Genomic DNA, 16,880 nt, shown 5'->3' with positions numbered 1-16,880 from the left:
TCTGATATCTTAGAATAGTCAACTGAATTCTTACACTTTGAAGTGCCCAATGAATCCATTTCTTAATACTGTTTGTCGACAGGAATTTGTGGTCACTGTGTACTCTCAAATTCTCAGCCAGTTCCTCTCTATGGGTAAGAATACATCCTGGATGGGTTCTCCTCTGGGTGGATTTTCTATTTCCTGGCTCATAGTTCTCCTCTACTTCCTGTTCCTGACGTATCTATTTGAGAATCCATATTTAGCTGTATGTGTCACCCCAAGTAGGAATACTCAAAGTACTGTTCCCTATAACTCTGAATGTCATGGTTGGTCATGACACTCTAAAGTATTTGAGACTGAAACCTGGCGCTTTTTCTTTGTTTTCCAGTGATGCCATTTCCTACTGCTTTCGTTATCACCTCTTTCCTTTTATGTTTCACCCATGAAAACTTACTGCACTCACCATGATGAACATTCCACCAGTAAGAATCATTATAGAGATTTAAGTAAAACTGGCTAGATGTGGATCATAATTCAGCAGCACTGTAATTCATAACTTTTAATCATGCTCTTTGCATGTGTGTTTAGCTATAGCTCTTCAATGAAGTAGTTCTCTGTTCATTGTAGACATCTTATTTGTAGATCATCTTGTTCATTATAATTGGAAATATAAACCAGATATTTGGTGTAAGATCAAAGCTCTCCCTCCCTTGCAACCTAGTTTGAAACCTACCTAACATAGCCCGCCAGTTTTTAGTTTGGAAGCCAGGTCTCTCACTTACTTAAGTGAACACTAACTAACACAACAGGGTGAATAATTCTTAATTTAGAGAAATCTGCCTCTTATCCTGTTTGCAAGTTGTCCTTGAACAGACAGTTTTACTTAATTACTCAACCTGGAGTTCTTGTTGGGACCCTCAGCAGCTGCTGAAGATACAGACAACCATAGTAACTAAGCAGTATGTTTCCCCCATGTGTGCATAGTGATTAATGTTGCTAACTTTTTCTTTTGGATCTAGATCTTGCAGCAGTGATCTGTGCCTTTGACACTTCTACAGTGGACTCTATGTGGAGCTATTTCTAAAGACAAGCTGGAAACTCCACCAAATGTACAATGTGATTATCCATTTGCTTAGCAGTCCTTCTTGCAGAGAATAGACATTACAATTGTTCTCTCTGATCTGCATTTATTCCTTTATCGAATCATAGAAGTGTAGGACTGGAAGGGACCTCGAGGGGGTCATCAAGGCAGGAGTAAGTAATGACTAGACTATTCCTGACAGGTGTTTATCTAGCCTGTTCTTAAAAACCTCCAATGATGGAGATTCCACAACTTCCCTAGGCAATTTGTTCTAATGCTTAACCACCCTTACAGTTAGGAGGTTTTTCCTAATGTCCAGCCTAAACCAACTCTGCTGCAATTTAAGCCCATTGCTTCTTGCCCTATCCTCAGAGATTAAAGAGAACAATTTTCTCCCTTCTCCTTGTAACAACCTTGTATGTACTTGAAAACTTATTTCTCTTCCCCTCCAGTCCTGCCCCCCGCCCCGTCTTCTCTTCTCCAGACTGAGCAAACCCAATTTTGTCCATCTTTCCTCATAGGTCATGTTTTCTAGATCTTTTATTATTTGTGTTGCTCTCCTCTGGACTTTCTCCAATTTGTCCACATCTTTCCTGAAATGTGGCACCCAGAAGTGGACACAATACTCCAGCTGAGGCCTTGTTAGCACAGAGTAGAGCAGAATAATTACTTCTCATGTCTTGCTTACAACACTCCTTAATATATCCCAGAATGATGTCTGCATTTCTTGGAACAGTGTTACACTGTTGACTCAGATTTAGCTTGTATGTGTGTGGCTGATTGTTCCTTCCTAAACAGAGTACTTTGCATTTGTCCTTATTGAATTTCGTCCTATTTACTTCAGAACATTTCTCCAGTTTGTCCAGATCATTTTGAATTATCCTCCAAAGCACTTGCAACCCCTTCCAGGTTGGTATTGTCCGCAAACTTTATAAGTGTAGTCTCTACGCTATTATCTAAATCATTGATGAAGATATTGAGTAGAACCGGACCCAGAACTGATCCCTGTGGGACCCCTTTTGTTATGCCCTTCCAGCTTGACTGTGAACCACTGATAACTACTCTCTGGGAGTAGTTTTCCAACCAGTTATGCACCTGCATTATAGTAGCTCTATCTAGGTTATGTTTTCTTAGTTATGTTTCTGAATGTAATTCGTTAGTGTTTTTTATGAATACAGATCAAATTGGTCGGAGTCCTGTAACCTTGAAAGATCCTCATGCCATGCCATAGCTTCAGCATCTTAACTTACTTGTTACTTGCTACGAGCAAACTGGTTTAAACAGGTGGGATTGGCAGCAGTACCTTCCACTCTGGAATTCGCTTTCCTCTTAATGGAAAGGAGCCAGAGCCTACTGACCTTAAGGGTATATTGAAAAACTTATCTTTCTTTTTCAGTAAGAAAAATGCCTGTAAGAGACAGGAGAGGGCATTATTAGCCTGGTGGATGGGGGTAAGAGGAGATTTTCTTACTGGTCAAGACTGTAATTTTTGGTATATGTATTTTTTTCATATATCAAACTGAATAAATAGTGGCTTTACTTTACAAAGAATAAAAACCCTGACACTGTTACATAAGCATGAATGTTTTATGGATTGCTGCTGGTGAAGATTATTGCATTCTATTGCTTTTGCTGTTTGCTTGAGAATGGAGATGGAGTTTTCCTTAAAATAGATCAAACATGATATTTTAACTTATATATTAAGTTATATATAAGATATATTAACACAGTTTGGAAATTATTTAACAGGGTTTGTTTTTCAGATCTGATTTATAATCTCCTATATTGATTCTAATTATACCTTTGTTACCTTTAAAATTTGAGCATTTCCTTACCTAGATCCCCTTGAAAATGAGTCTCTCAAAGTGAATTTCACCATTGTAAACGACACTGAATGGAATTTACATTTTTGTAAATCTCCAGTATCAGAAGAGAATAATTTAAGCCTCTTTCTGTAAGAGCCAAAATAACATCAAATTGTCAACCTATGTACACATCCACACACGTCCTGACAAAATATATAATTTCATCATGGGGGAAAAAGATTTTTTCAAGCACAAATGGAACTCGCTATTTATACACAAGATCTGACAGAAGGGTACAATCCTGCTCCCACTGACACCAAAGGAAAAAAATTCCATTGATTTCCAGGTGAGCAGGAGTGGGTCCAGTATTTCATCTTTCCCCACAAATCTTTCAGTGCCACTAGAATTAAGGCTTCTGTATCATGTCCTTCAAGAAAAGAAAAATGTTTAACTGTCATATTAGACAAAAAGCCATTTATTGAATTTCCTTTGTTAATTAATTTTAATTTCTAAAAAATGTAATGCATATCAGACATTTGCCTACATATTTCCAGGTCAAACAGAACAATCAGTTACCATGGCAGGCAGTATCCATGAAATAGAAAAACATTCATTAATTCACTACTTCTACCACTAGAGGGCAGATAATATACCACCAGTCTGAAAATAAGATACTGCTGCTTTCAAAAACTTTGTTGGGATTAAATATTCAAGTATATTTATTTACTTATTTTGCAAATTATGAAAGAATGCCTAATCAATGTTCTGGGTAAAGATACACTTAATAAATAAATAGACCGATCAGTCTCCTCAGATGAAATCAGCAACAACATCACTTGGGCATGTGGCAGATGTTAGACTCAGATATAGTGTCACAACAAGTTGTATAAACAGTCCCCTGCCATGGTCACTGTAACCAACCAAAATAAGTGACTGAGTGGTTGTCCCTAATAGGGCAAAATCTTGTATAAAGATGTTTCAAGCCATGCCACAGTCAGTAAACTCTTGTGAAGCAGTACTCTCTTGAGCATCAAACACCGCTCTACTGCTGATCTGGGTACATAACCTATGTCAAGACATGTCACTTTAGTTTCCCCATCAGAAAAATGGTGATAATGATATGTTCCTTTGTCAAGAACTTTGAAATGTATGGTTTCAGAACCCCAATGAGTGGTCTCACTGAAGTTAAGTGAGGTTTCAACATTAATAAGCTCTACTCCCAGTAGTAAGTGTTTGCATAAATAGAAGAAGTGAACCTTGGGGCTTGTCTACATGGCGAGTTAGTCGTAGCAAGCGAGGGTGATAGTCTACAGTGCATTAGCTTGCTGCACAGAAACTCACTCTGTGGACCCTGCTTCAGGCACACTAACAGTTCTGTAGTCCACTTTGAGTTACTCCCATTTCAAAGAGCAGTACATCAAAGTGCACTACAGAGCTTTCAGTATGTGGTAGCAGGGACTGCATGGCAAGCTAGTATGCTGTAGATTCACACCCTGGCTTGCTGCACACTAACTTGTTGTGTGGTCAACTCTCAGTTTTTGGCCTGATCCGGCAAACACGTACAATTGGGTATGCTTGCAGAACTAGATTGGGAGTCAGCTATGGGCTCGATCCTACTCCCATGGAAGTCAACAAACTATAATGTTTTCCAGACTTCCAGTTTAAGTGATGGATTAGGAAGTCATATTGATGTATCACACAACCTGGAAAGGGTTAAGTAGAATTTCCTCATGGTAAATGTTAATTAAAAAATTGCATCAAGTACCCACTAAAATATAAATTTAATATGAAACATATTTAATTAAAGTTGAACTATAATTTATTAATAAATCATTATTATTGCCTGGTTGGAGAGATTAATTTCTATACCAAAGAGATTCTAATTCCTTTTTGTTTCTACATTGGCCTCTCAATATCCACCCCGTTTCTTGGAAACATCAAAGATCATTTCAGCTTCATTTTCCCCACTAAATCAAAAGCACTGAAATTAATTACACAAACAGTTAAGCTTAATGAGCATATGATGCCTGTAAGAGCCTTGGTGAAAACCAACCGTGGAGAAAGGTTGTATTAAAATGTGACATAGAACATAGGAAAATACAGTCTGGGAATCCTTTTGCTAATACTTGCAATGACCCATGTAAACTTATCTTATTCACAAACACTTTGCCTTCTATTTCCTTTTGGTACATTTAATTCTTTTATATGCAGGAGAGCTGGAATGATTCAGACACTTGTTCTCTCCACACTTTGAACTGTGGAAGGTGCTCTGAAATTATTTTATACACTTTCCGTATTCACTCTATGCATTCCCAAGATCATCGAGATCAGTATGAGTCCTCCCATTGATTCCAGTGGGTTTTGGATCAAGACCTTATGTTCTTCTCTGCCTTTCTTCTAAATTCCCAGCTTTTTTCCACAGGGTGAATTATAAGTGAAAGTCAGGGTAAGTCTGAATGAAAGGGGGCAGGGAGAAGAATTACTCTACACATTTGTAGGCGGTTTCCACTTATACCAAACGAAGCCCTAAATAAATGAACTAACTTGCTGCATCTAACGCTGCACAGTACATCAAAGAATAAATCATGGAACAGAAAGAAGAATGTTGGATGACTGCAGATTCTGGCTACACACAGGACACTTCTTACCCAGGTACGGGGAATTGCGCAACCTGAAAATATACCCTGGGAGGTAAGTAATCTTCAACCACCTTTACTTCATTTGCTAACAAACATGTGAAGGGGGAGCAGAGCTGATCAAGTAGTACCTTGCTCTTGCTTAGGAAACTGCTTCCTTTGAAAGTTAAATGACCAAGATAGTCAAATTGGTTTAAATTTTACCTCTCTGAGACAGGTAAGACCATCGGGCGAAGTCTAGGAAAAAGTAAGAAAACAATTTAACAAAAATAAAATTAAAACCATATACACTATTGTCTTGTTTTTTGTTTTTGTTTTTTTAAGTGAAGCTGGAGGGGCCCTTAAAGAGATCCGGGATCTTCTGGTTCTTATTTGGATGTGCCATATCTCAGTCCGTTGCTTCTCTCTCTTATGCAGAAGGGCAGTAAAGGAAGTCAGGGTTCCCTCTCCCCTGTATGACAATGAAACACAGGAAGTTGCATGAAGGAAGATGTGCAATGGTCATGCAACCATGCGATCAGTGGCAGAGATCAATGAGGTGGGGATGCAACATGACACCGAAGGAGCAATACGTTCTGATACTGAGCGCTTCTGAGAGCAAATCCTCCCCCTCATGCAATCTTAAAAGTTTGGACAGAAGGGCTCCCTTTTTCCAATGGTGGGAGCCTTGCATCTTCTTCTTCCTCATCCTGGTCAGAATACTTCTTTGGCTGTAGAAATGAAAATCGGTTAGTGGAGGAATAACAAAGTCCATGGGGCTGGTGGCCTGTTCAGAGTCACCACACTTGCAGCACAGTAATTTGATGCAATTCTCATGCACCTTGGGAGGAAGTGTTATTAGTAAATTAGGTTTAAACAAAAAGAGTTAGGTTGGCTTTTTTTGTTTGTTTTAGAACTGTATTTAGTTCCACTTTGTCTCACTCTCTTTACCTTAGATTTGGTCTGCAACCATTTATGAAGAGTCACGTAGATCTTTAGAGCATTTCTCAGTATATCAACGTACACAAGTTTCCCGGCCTTCATTCCATGCTGTGAAGCTCCTACCTCTGGGTCAGTTCAGCTTCCATTTGTTTTCTTAGCTTCCATTTATTTAGTGCCACACAAAAATACCTAAATTGTATGCAATGCTTTCCTGTGTTCCCCTTCATCACATTCTCCAGTTCCGAACACCTGATCTCTTCCTGGCCAATCACTGTGCACCACCAGAAAGATCTCTTGTGGACTAACAGAACACACAAACGAGCACAACTTGCTCAGCTGCTGCTGATAGGTGAATGTGTCACCATCTGAATTATATCTGAGTTAGGTAGGAATTCCCTTGCCAGTTTGAGGCCAAAGATCAAATGGGCCATAGACACCAAACCACACAAGCTCATCCCTATGGGAGCAGCCCTGCAGGTAAGCTGTATGGGCAAGGAAGTGGGTGTGAAGGAAGCCGGTGCTGCTACGGCACATCTGTGCCTGCCCTTACTGTTCTCATAGCTCCATTGATGAACTTACACGAGCTGAAGATCTGCTCCCTAAAATCCTTAGGCCAGGCTGAATTTCATGGAGTAACATTGAATTCTTGTAAAAAACACAAGCAGACATCCCCTCCCTTTCAAAAGGACAAATGGAATTATAAGGACCCACGACAAGGCAAAGGTGAGCTTACATTTTTATTCATATTGCTCAAATATATTATTCACTTGTTGAACCGTTACAGGAAAGGGGCTGAGAGCTAGGCAATCATCACAAGCTTTCCTATTTCACTCTCCCCTGAGCCCAGCTTGATGGATGGGGTTTCAGCTAGTTCTAGACTGGGGTGCAGACAACATGATTAGATGACAAAGCCTTTAGAATTATAGTTGTGATTGCATATTTAATGCTTGCAGGGATGGAAATAATTTAGTATCTGGCCCTAGACCTAATTGATTCATTTAAACACAAATTATTATTTTTAATACTTTTACATATTTTTCTGCAATTGTATAATAGCTTTCTCTTCAGAAAAAACTGCCAAAGTCCAGCTCATTCTCAATTATTCTCTGTGCTATACCCCTCAAGAAATAAAGTGAGGGCTACTGAACAAACCAACCACACACCAAGATGAAAAATGAATCTGATGCTAACTGAGTCTGTAACGTCACATGCTCCCTCCCCTCACCCCCATATGTATTTCATTGTGTAGCATACATAGGCACTGAATCAAGTTCTGGGGATAGATGTAAAAACACATACAGTTTTGAAAAGGACCTTCAGAGAAATAGCAGAGGTGCAGACAATGTCCATGAAAGTTTTCATAAGAACATGAAAAGAAAGCAGTGGTGTAAAGTAACAACCCTAAAACCCAGAGACAAAGACAATACATCACCCAACAAGGAGAAGGTTCCTCAGAAGCCCAAATGCAAATAGCTGAATGTGAAATATCAGAATCCATTTCTTATCCCTTGGGACACACCCAACTGAGTTACATGAATGCTTCTACCAGCCACGAATGAACCCACAATAGAGAGGCTCCAGCCAATTCCCTCAATTCCCCTGTCTTGCACCCCGGAACTGTACCATCTTGTACTGGTCAGAAGCCTGGCCAGTGTAAGCTCATTACCTAGTTCACCACTTCTTCATAGGAAAGTAGATATGCACAAGCATTTGTAACCTGAACTGAGATTTGCTAAGCACTTTAGACAAACTCACTGGTAAGGATAAAACATTAAAATAAGTTTATTAACTATAGAAAGATCAATTTTAAGTGATTATAAGTGATAGGCATAAAGGCCAGAATAGTTACCTTAAGAAAATAAAAAGTAAACATTCATTCTAAAGCCTAAACTTTTAGTCTAAGCAAGAGTTGAATCAAACAGCTTTTCTCACCCTGACAGATGATACAAGCAGGTAGGTTACAGTTCCTCAATACACAGGCTGGGACTACCTTTCAGCCTGGGACCAAAGTTCCGCAGTTCAAAGTCTTTGTCCTCCAGATGTTGTTCCCAGTGTTGAGTTGGGGGGAGAGGGGAGAGGCCAAGTTATGATGTCATTATCTCTCTTTTTATGCCTTCTTCCAGCTTACTAGAAAGATCCTTGCTGTGAATTCCCAATCCTGAACTTCCATTCTGCAACACCACCTGTGAGCTACAGCAGTTCATCCTAACAGTAACAAGGTGCCACTGAAAGACTAGCTAATACATGTGCTTACTTCGTCTCCTGTGGAGGATGCCTCTATGCATCTCCTGAATAACTGCAAAGATTTTCAATTTATCTTTGCTCATTTTGTATAACAGCACTTTGGAGATCCAAACACATGGAACCCCCATACAAAAGCCTCCAGGGCACAGCTGTACTGTGGAAGTTACAGCAAAACATAAAATATCAGATAACTTCATTACTTGTGATACAGTAGCTTTCAAAGATAGTTGGGAACCATGCTATGTGATGCATTTTGCTGCTTCTCTGAGCAGGAATAATACATGCATACATACACCATTTGCCTACCAGCACCAGCTGATTTTCTGGGGATGCACACTAGCTGATTTAGTGGGGACTGGACAAACCCTCGGTTAGCAACCCACCTTTCCTATATGCTATGGACAGTTCCTGCTCTGTTGCTTGCACAAGTGATTAAAGGGCACCTACATACTCTGTTGAACAAAATAAGGCAGGATTTTAACTTGATTAATTTACATCTAGTGAGGGGACACAACTGATTGGAGATATGCAATTATATGAGGGTCTCACCTTACTTTTGGCAATTACAATCTCTAAGCCACTGCCCCATCCCATCCTGCACTAGAAACATATCTGTGGGTGAACAATTCTTTTCAAGTGCTCCCGCCTTTCCAGTCCTATTTAGTTTTGAAGTATCTTGAGAATGGGGTAGAATGAAAATGTCCCATTTCTCAGTGTTTCCCTGTATTATTTAAATACGTTTGACTTTGCCTGCACAGTCACAACAGTATCAGTTTACACTATTAATGATAATAGAAGCCCTAAACTCTTTTGATTGTGTCCCTGTCTTTTAAACAGGGACAGCACACTTTGTATATTGAAACAAAATGATGCAATGCCATTTGGCACCACACCAGTCTCAGTAAAAATGAAATAAAAATGAACAACATTTACATCGCTGCTCTCTACACAGTTGAATAATTTTTGCATGGTTTATTAAGCTAATGTATTTCCTACAATATCCGTATTTCACAGACCACAGAATCTAGCAGCACCTTTAGTTTCAGTCTGTTAAAGTGAAAAGCTGAATACGTTCTGCATCACATCTTCAATTCAATTTTATGCATCTCTCTGCACCGAAGGTAGCTCAGATTGACACAGGGTAGCGTTAAGAAAATAATTCAACATTGTGCTTTTTACCTAGATCTTAAAGGATAATTTCCCCAAGTTTATATTGTTTTAGCATGGTACAAGTTTATACCTTAGGGCGCCATATGGAGTCCCTAGCAAAAATAAAAATCTGTGTAATAATATAAAGCTCTTAAGCACTGCCATCTCCAAGACAATGTTCTTATTAGGATGTAGATTGGTGTAAGTAGAAACCCTTTCACAACTGGGGTACTTGCTGGCTCTGGGAGGCTGCAATTTGTCTCTAATTTACCAAGTCCAGCCCAGCTAGGTAATGCCTGTAAGCCAACTATTAGTGAGTGATGTGCAATGGGGTCTGACTTTCAAGAACACCACTTCACATGTTATTTCTACCTGATAGAAACCACTAAGTCTCAGTGATCTGATGAAGTAATGGGTGAAAAACAAGAGAATCTAACAGTTCTTTTTTATGAGAGTTATGGTATCCACAAGTTAATAGAACATTAGGTCTGATTTAACATTCCCACCAGTTTCAGATTGGTGTAGCCCCAGTGACTCCAGTAGATTTATATCATAATCAAACCTACTGGGCCTGGTTCTGGAATCACTGGCCCCTTTACAGTGGCTCAGCCATCCAAAAGAGGCCACAGAGCTAGCGTGGTACTGGGAACTCTCCCAGTGCAAGAACAGCGTAACGGCAGCCCTGCATAACCCACAGTCTATGGACATGCTGAGAAAGTGGTCAAGGAGGAGGAAGTACTGTTGGGGGAAGCGGCCAAAGTGCTTTATGCTTCCAACTATTTTGTGCTGTGGATTAGTCCGTTGATGGCCATGCCAAACTGCTGTAAATTATAGCAGTCTCTGCAGTTGCTCTAACTTCATTCTAGTAGTTGCCATGACCTTGGGCATAACTGTTGGTATGACTGAGTAGTAAGACCTCCTTCAAAAAGGTAGGTAATAGAGTAACAAACACAAAAATGTAGGAAAATACTTATTAATATTTATCTTATGGGACTTAATTGTCATTGTCATTCAGAAACATTACTAATAGTTTTGCAGATACAGTGTCTTTCAGTGGGTTTCCTGGCTAAGACAAACTCAAGGGAAGTTCCGATCCCTGGGCGCTTCATGTATTGCAACCCAGCAAAACTGACCATTGTAGGAAAATTTCTGCATATGTAGTCTGGATCCTTTCTTGATTACAGCAATGGGGTGTAAAAATTATCCCCAACAAGTGACTCTGGGGATCTGTTTATCATTGCAAGCCATCTTTTGAACCAAAGGGTTTGATTATTTGTTCATCTACCCACCCATGGTTTACTTTTTGAAATATCCCCCATGGCTTAGAAAGACAATTAGGCAAATGAAGCAAAGACTAAATGAACATCAAAGAGCAATAAAAAAGAAGGCAGTTAAAATATCCTGCTGTTGATCCCCATTTTTACGCAGCAGGACAGTCAATCTCTGCTCTTAGATATTGAAGCACAAAGTATATTTGATTACTAAAATTTCGTAATTTAGACCATGAAAGGGAAAGAGAATAAAATAAAGACACTGAATTCTAGTGGGTTAAATGGAGAGCTTCAAACTGTCTCAAAATGAAGAGACTGTCTAGAGCCTAGGAAGACTTCAAATTAATTGTCTGATGGCTAATATTTTTGGTGAGGATTCTTGTGTGGATTTACTAATGTTCTGAGATGGTTCTCTCTTCTCTCAGATATTGATGGGCTAACCTATGTCTCTCCTCCAAATGTTAATCAATCACTAAGCTGGATGCTCTACAGAGATCAACAGAAAGGTCCATATGGGACTCCATTTTGGGCTAGATCCAACACCCGATGCTCATTAGGTGTTCCATTTCAGTTAGCAATGTGAGAGTGGGTCCATAATAAGCATTAGTTTCTCCAACTTTTGCCTCAGCTGCAGACCTTATGAGTGTTGTTCTTTCTACAGGCTACAGGACCCTCTAACATGTGAGAAAGAGCAGCATCCTTACAGAACCATCATGGAGTAAATACCACACACAGCCCCTTATTTCCCATCCTCAAATCATTCAAAAGGCATCTGATCAGAGGTTTTGTGCTTCCATACCAACTCCATGAGCCCCATTCCCTGGAAGAGTAGCCTCAGCAGCCTTAAACTTCCTTTTAAAGGTGGCTCTGTGGAAAAGCAATATACAGATCCTGGGCACACATTTGCCAAAGCCACTAGGGATTTTGGGTCTCCAAACTTGCAATACCTTAAAGGGGGCCTGATCTTTAGAGGGTAGGTGGCTCAGTGCTTTCTAAAAATCAGAGCCCTTTAAAGTCTTCTCAAGTTGGGCACCCAAATTCATTAGTTTGAAAATCTTGCTCTCAAGCTCGATAATTTCTACAGGGTTGGTGTGAGGGATGGTGTACCCAGTCCCAGGATGTGGGTGAAGAAACAGAGACACATTTCATCCATTCAGGAGTGCCCACTTTACATTATCTGATGGGTATTCAGTTTATTAATCCAGCTAGGCCATAACAACTTTTTCTATACTATTGTGAAGGTGGTTATCTTCCCAATGGCTACATTTCTGTCCAGACCATACTGATGTTCACCAGCCTGAACAGTGACATCCTCCAAGTTCAGAACATGACTTATAGAGCTGAGAATCCTTTTGTTCCAGACAGACTGCTGAGAATGACAGGGAGGAGATGGGATAAGGAGTGGTTTCATATAGTCTCTGTCAAGCCAGTCTCAGCAGGGCATGCCTATATTATCTTTATCCCAGTACAGGCTGTATGCCATTGTGATTAGGTACTGATATAGCTTCAGAGTGGGATTCAAAATATTCTCTTTTTTGAATGGGGAGACATTTTCACAAAGGAAATTCTAGATCTTTTGACCTACCTCTAATAAAATTCTGCAGCATGTTATTTATCTTTGAAATACAATACTTGGGAATGTATATTAGAATTGAATTGAAGATGAATATTAACCCAAAAATAACCGTGATGTATTCATTCATCTTTATCAACATTAGCTTTCTTGGTAAAATCAATGTACAACTGCTATATCATTTCCCCCTAAAATATTATGCATCAGTGTGCCTTTTTATTAACAGTGTTAAGTTTTAAATAAACCTCTTGTGTTATTTTATCTGAAGTGCAGTTTTAACTAATCAAATTATTTATGTGACTTGAAGTCTTTTTCTGGGTAGTCAATGGATATTTGGCAATTTTAATCATGTTTGGTGGTGTTAATGTTTTATAGCTTGATTTTAGGAGTTCTGTGTGTACTATGATGAATATTTGCTATATATTTTTCAAACTAAAGCGGGTTCTTTTTTAAGTAATTCTCTCTCTCCCCCCAATAAAAAAATAAAATAAAAGAACTGTCTTCATTTTATACTGCCTGTAGAATATACTGTCCTTCACTAAGAGTTTTGCAGAACCTCACAGGAAACACAAAATATTTTATGTAAATCAGCTCTTTAGATGTGAAAAAGCATCTCTGGAATACACAAAGGGGAATTCATCTAGCAGGACATGAACCACAGATCTCGAAATCCAAGAAAAGGCAGGCTACCCCTTGCACAATAACAGAATACCCTGCAGAGGCCACGTTTGATAGCACTGATAGCTTCTTCCATGCCTCTAGTCACCACAGCAATATTATCCTAGGGCCATGTCTATGCTATCGTGGCATAGTCATGGCATCACAGATGTACTGCTGTGGCACAGTAGCGTAGATGCGTCCTACACTGACAGAAGGGGTTTTTCTTTTTATATAGTTAATCCATCTCTCTGAGAGGCGATTCCAGGTCAACAAAAGAGTTATTCTCTCAACCTAGCCAAGTCGACATTGTATGTTAGGTTGATCTAACTACAGTGATCAGTGCACAAAATTTTTCACAGCCTTGAGTGACATAACTAGGATAATGTAATTTTTAAGTGTAGATCAGGTGTGACCCTAGGCATTCCTGTATTCACACCTTATGCACTACTGCAATGACTTCTTTGTACAAAATATGGCTTGTGAGGTATTTGAAAACTAATAATCAATAATATCATTGTAAAATATATATAACAATGCTACAAGTGAAATTATGGATACTCACTAATATTATGCTTTAAAGTCTGTGACTAAAAGATGTTTAAGCCAGGCATGTCAAGGGGAGTTGATAAACAGGTTTTCTCCAAACAAAGGAAAGAGGCGGACACTTCAAACCAGGTGTGTCCAAATTCAATGTGCTATTCATTTGTATCACAGATTGCAGCAGACGGAGATAATTGGCATAGTAACAACCACTAGAGGGTAAAGAACCAGTAGGGAGCCTTATCTTCCAGACCTCCTGTCTCTTTTACTCAGCATGAACTAATGAACTTTCTCTGGGGGAAACCTTCAGAACAATCCATTTGAAAGGTGCACTGGACTATAAAAGAGAGGGGCAAAAAAACCCAAATCATCTTTCACCCAAGAAGACAAAGAAACCAAGCACTTTGGACTTTGTGGGAGATCCTGACCAAGGGTGTGACCAGCCATCTTGCTGGAAGGAGGTGGGTAAGAATATAACATTTATTTCCAGATGTTTATTTTCCAAACTAAAGCTGCTGCTTTTTAAGTAACCCCTCCCCACAAAGAACTGGCCTTCATTTTGTAGTTTTGTTAAGTCAATCTCTAGAAATCCTTTTCTCTTTTATTTGCTTGTAACCATTTCTGACTTTATCCTTTATACTTCAACTTACTTAAAACCCCGCTCTTGTTAATAAACTTGTTATTCTTTTAATCTAAACCAACTTGTGCTGTGCTTGCTCCAGTTAAAGAAACAAACTGCTGGTATTTGTCTCTTGAAAGGAACCATGGACCTTATTACTTCTCTAAATGTTTCAGGAGAGGGCTGCACATTTCAGGGCAGATGGTTTTGGGGAAATTCAGGCCTGGGTTGTGTGTTGGGGTCACTTGACTAGTAGTAACTCCAAGGCTGGTGAAGACCAGAATGTGGTTGTCCTGTAACAAACAGACTACTGGAGTCAAAGTTGTTGAACCGAAGTTGCTTAACACACAGACATTCAGTGCATGATTGTATGATGGCTGGGAGCATCCAGACAGGCAACTACAGCAGGAGAGCATTTTAGGGCACTCGGGGTTACAGGACAAGCCATGACACTACCTCTTACTGGTCTGGGTTGCACCCCAAAAACATAACACCAGACCTGACTGATTTCTCAAAGTAACATTAAGTCTAAAGAGAGCTATTTCAAGATATCCCAAGTCTGGTGGAGTCCCTTTCAACACAGCTGTGAATGAACTATCTCCGCAGCACTTCAACAGATCAGGAACTGATCAAAGGACATTCTGTAAATCTTCATTGGTTTAATGAAAATAATAATGCTTACAGACTTTGAGATGCATCAGAGCTTCACCAGCCTTATCAGACCTCATATGTACATTCAGAGCTGTCCCATAGAAATCCCCTACAGCTTTGCTGGCACTCACACAACCAGTGCAAATAAATCTTTCCTCATTCCAAATGGGTAATTCTGTACCTTAGTTACCACTTTGTAGGACAAAGCACCATCCATTACAGCAAGGGTTCCCGTGATATGCATTTTTTCAAAACCTAAATGGGAATGTAGAAATCAATTCAGTGCTTAAAACACATGATAGTTTCTCCTAATCAGCTCTTGGATTGCTGTTTGCAGTACATTTAGGAATTGATCTAATAATACTAATGAATGAGGTGGGAATCAGATGACTAATTAATAGTGCTGAAGCCAAGTATGGATTTGATTAAACTAAAATAACCATGGTGACCCAGTTTGAAGAGCTGCAGTAGATTCTTTTTTCACATTTCAGAATCCATTGCTTAGGAGTCATAGTACACTGGCTGCGATTGTTCTTTGAAAGAAATCTCTTTTGAATCTAATATTAGCATAACACAAACTTTTGATCAGACTTACTTAGGTTATTTGGAGATATACCACCCTCTATTTCCATGTAAATGTAGTAGGAATACTTACATGTATCCATTCACTTATCTAGACATTTCCAGTGTGCCCAGCAGTCTGGTATCGACTCCTGGGGGAATTCTGCACCACTGCACAACTCAGAATTTTGCAGAAATTAATGTTATATGCACAGAATTTCCTTCCCCCTCCCCAGAAATGGGCTGTAGAGACGTTGGTCTCCACTAGGGGCCGCTGGACTCGACAGATCCCAGCTCGCAAGTAGAAGACACTGCGGCGGGAAGCTGAGGGAGCTGGAGGGTTCCCAGAAGCTGCAGTTCCCAGTACGCCCTGAGGGAAGGAGGTGGTGGTGCCCAGGAAACTCCATGCAAGCCCGGGACCCAGCATCAGGTTGTTTCTCCCTCTGGATCCTTGGACTGTAGGAGGGTTGGAGTGTGAGTGTCTGGGCTGGGGGTGGGGGACAGAGGAGGGTCCGCAGCTGGGTTCTAGGGTTAGGAGGAGGTGTGTCTGCCCCCCTCCCCCCCAGCTGGGCTTTAGGGGGGTGAGGGCAGAAACAGGAACTCGTTTGTCCTAGGGCTTTCTTTAACTCTCTGCTCCTGAGGGAATTTTTGTGTGTGCCTGTATTGTTACAGAAATACTGGCTGACAGGTTTTCTGAATTAAAAAAAAATATATTTGAAACTGGCATGATTTTATAGTGTTATTTTGACAAAATTTGCAGAATTTTGCAGAATTTTAAAATATTGTGTGCAGAATTTTAATTTTTTGGTGCAGAATTCCCCTCGGCATATATGACAAATGATGTTCAGACCTGTGTCCTCCCCATCTGAAAACATGTAACATTTACTGAGATGGTGCTTACAGGATGTGGTTAGTTTTCATCATTTACATGAGGTCTAAGTGCACACAGCATGCCTGGTCAAGGCACAAACAATGCTGGTCCCTGCAGAGGTACAGATGCCCTACAACATGCATTGTAGTTGACAATTACTGTAGGAGCCTATTTTTTTCTGCACTTCTCAGTGTCTGGGCAGGAGATATAGCAAAAAGTAATACTGAGAAATAGCTCGATTCTGTTTCATGCACTATAGCTAACAGCTGCACACTCCTGGCCCCAGTATAGCTTGCAAGCCTCTTCCACTCCTGCC

The 16,880-nt window shown here is 39.9% G+C and overlaps 1 protein-coding gene across 6 annotated transcripts in view; it reads right to left on the bottom strand.

Annotated features, from left to right (window-relative positions):
* The window catches only part of KCNIP1 (potassium voltage-gated channel interacting protein 1), a 770,055-nt gene that overhangs the window by 49,247 nt on the left and 703,928 nt on the right, over positions 1-16,880 (bottom strand). Inside the window, exon 2 of one of the 6 annotated variants that reach the window (XM_037907416.2) lies at positions 5,709-5,741. The exons of the other annotated variants lie outside the window; for them this stretch is intronic. Within the exon in view, the coding sequence (XP_037763344.1) occupies positions 5,709-5,741 (33 nt within the window). The remainder of the gene's footprint in view (positions 1-5,708; positions 5,742-16,880) is intronic. 6 annotated transcript variants of the gene reach the window in all.

Source organism: Chelonia mydas, chromosome 8 (assembly GCF_015237465.2).
Source record: "Chelonia mydas isolate rCheMyd1 chromosome 8, rCheMyd1.pri.v2, whole genome shotgun sequence".
Lineage (NCBI taxonomy): Eukaryota > Metazoa > Chordata > Testudines > Cheloniidae > Chelonia > Chelonia mydas.
This window is presented reverse-complemented; position numbering and strand designations above follow the sequence as displayed.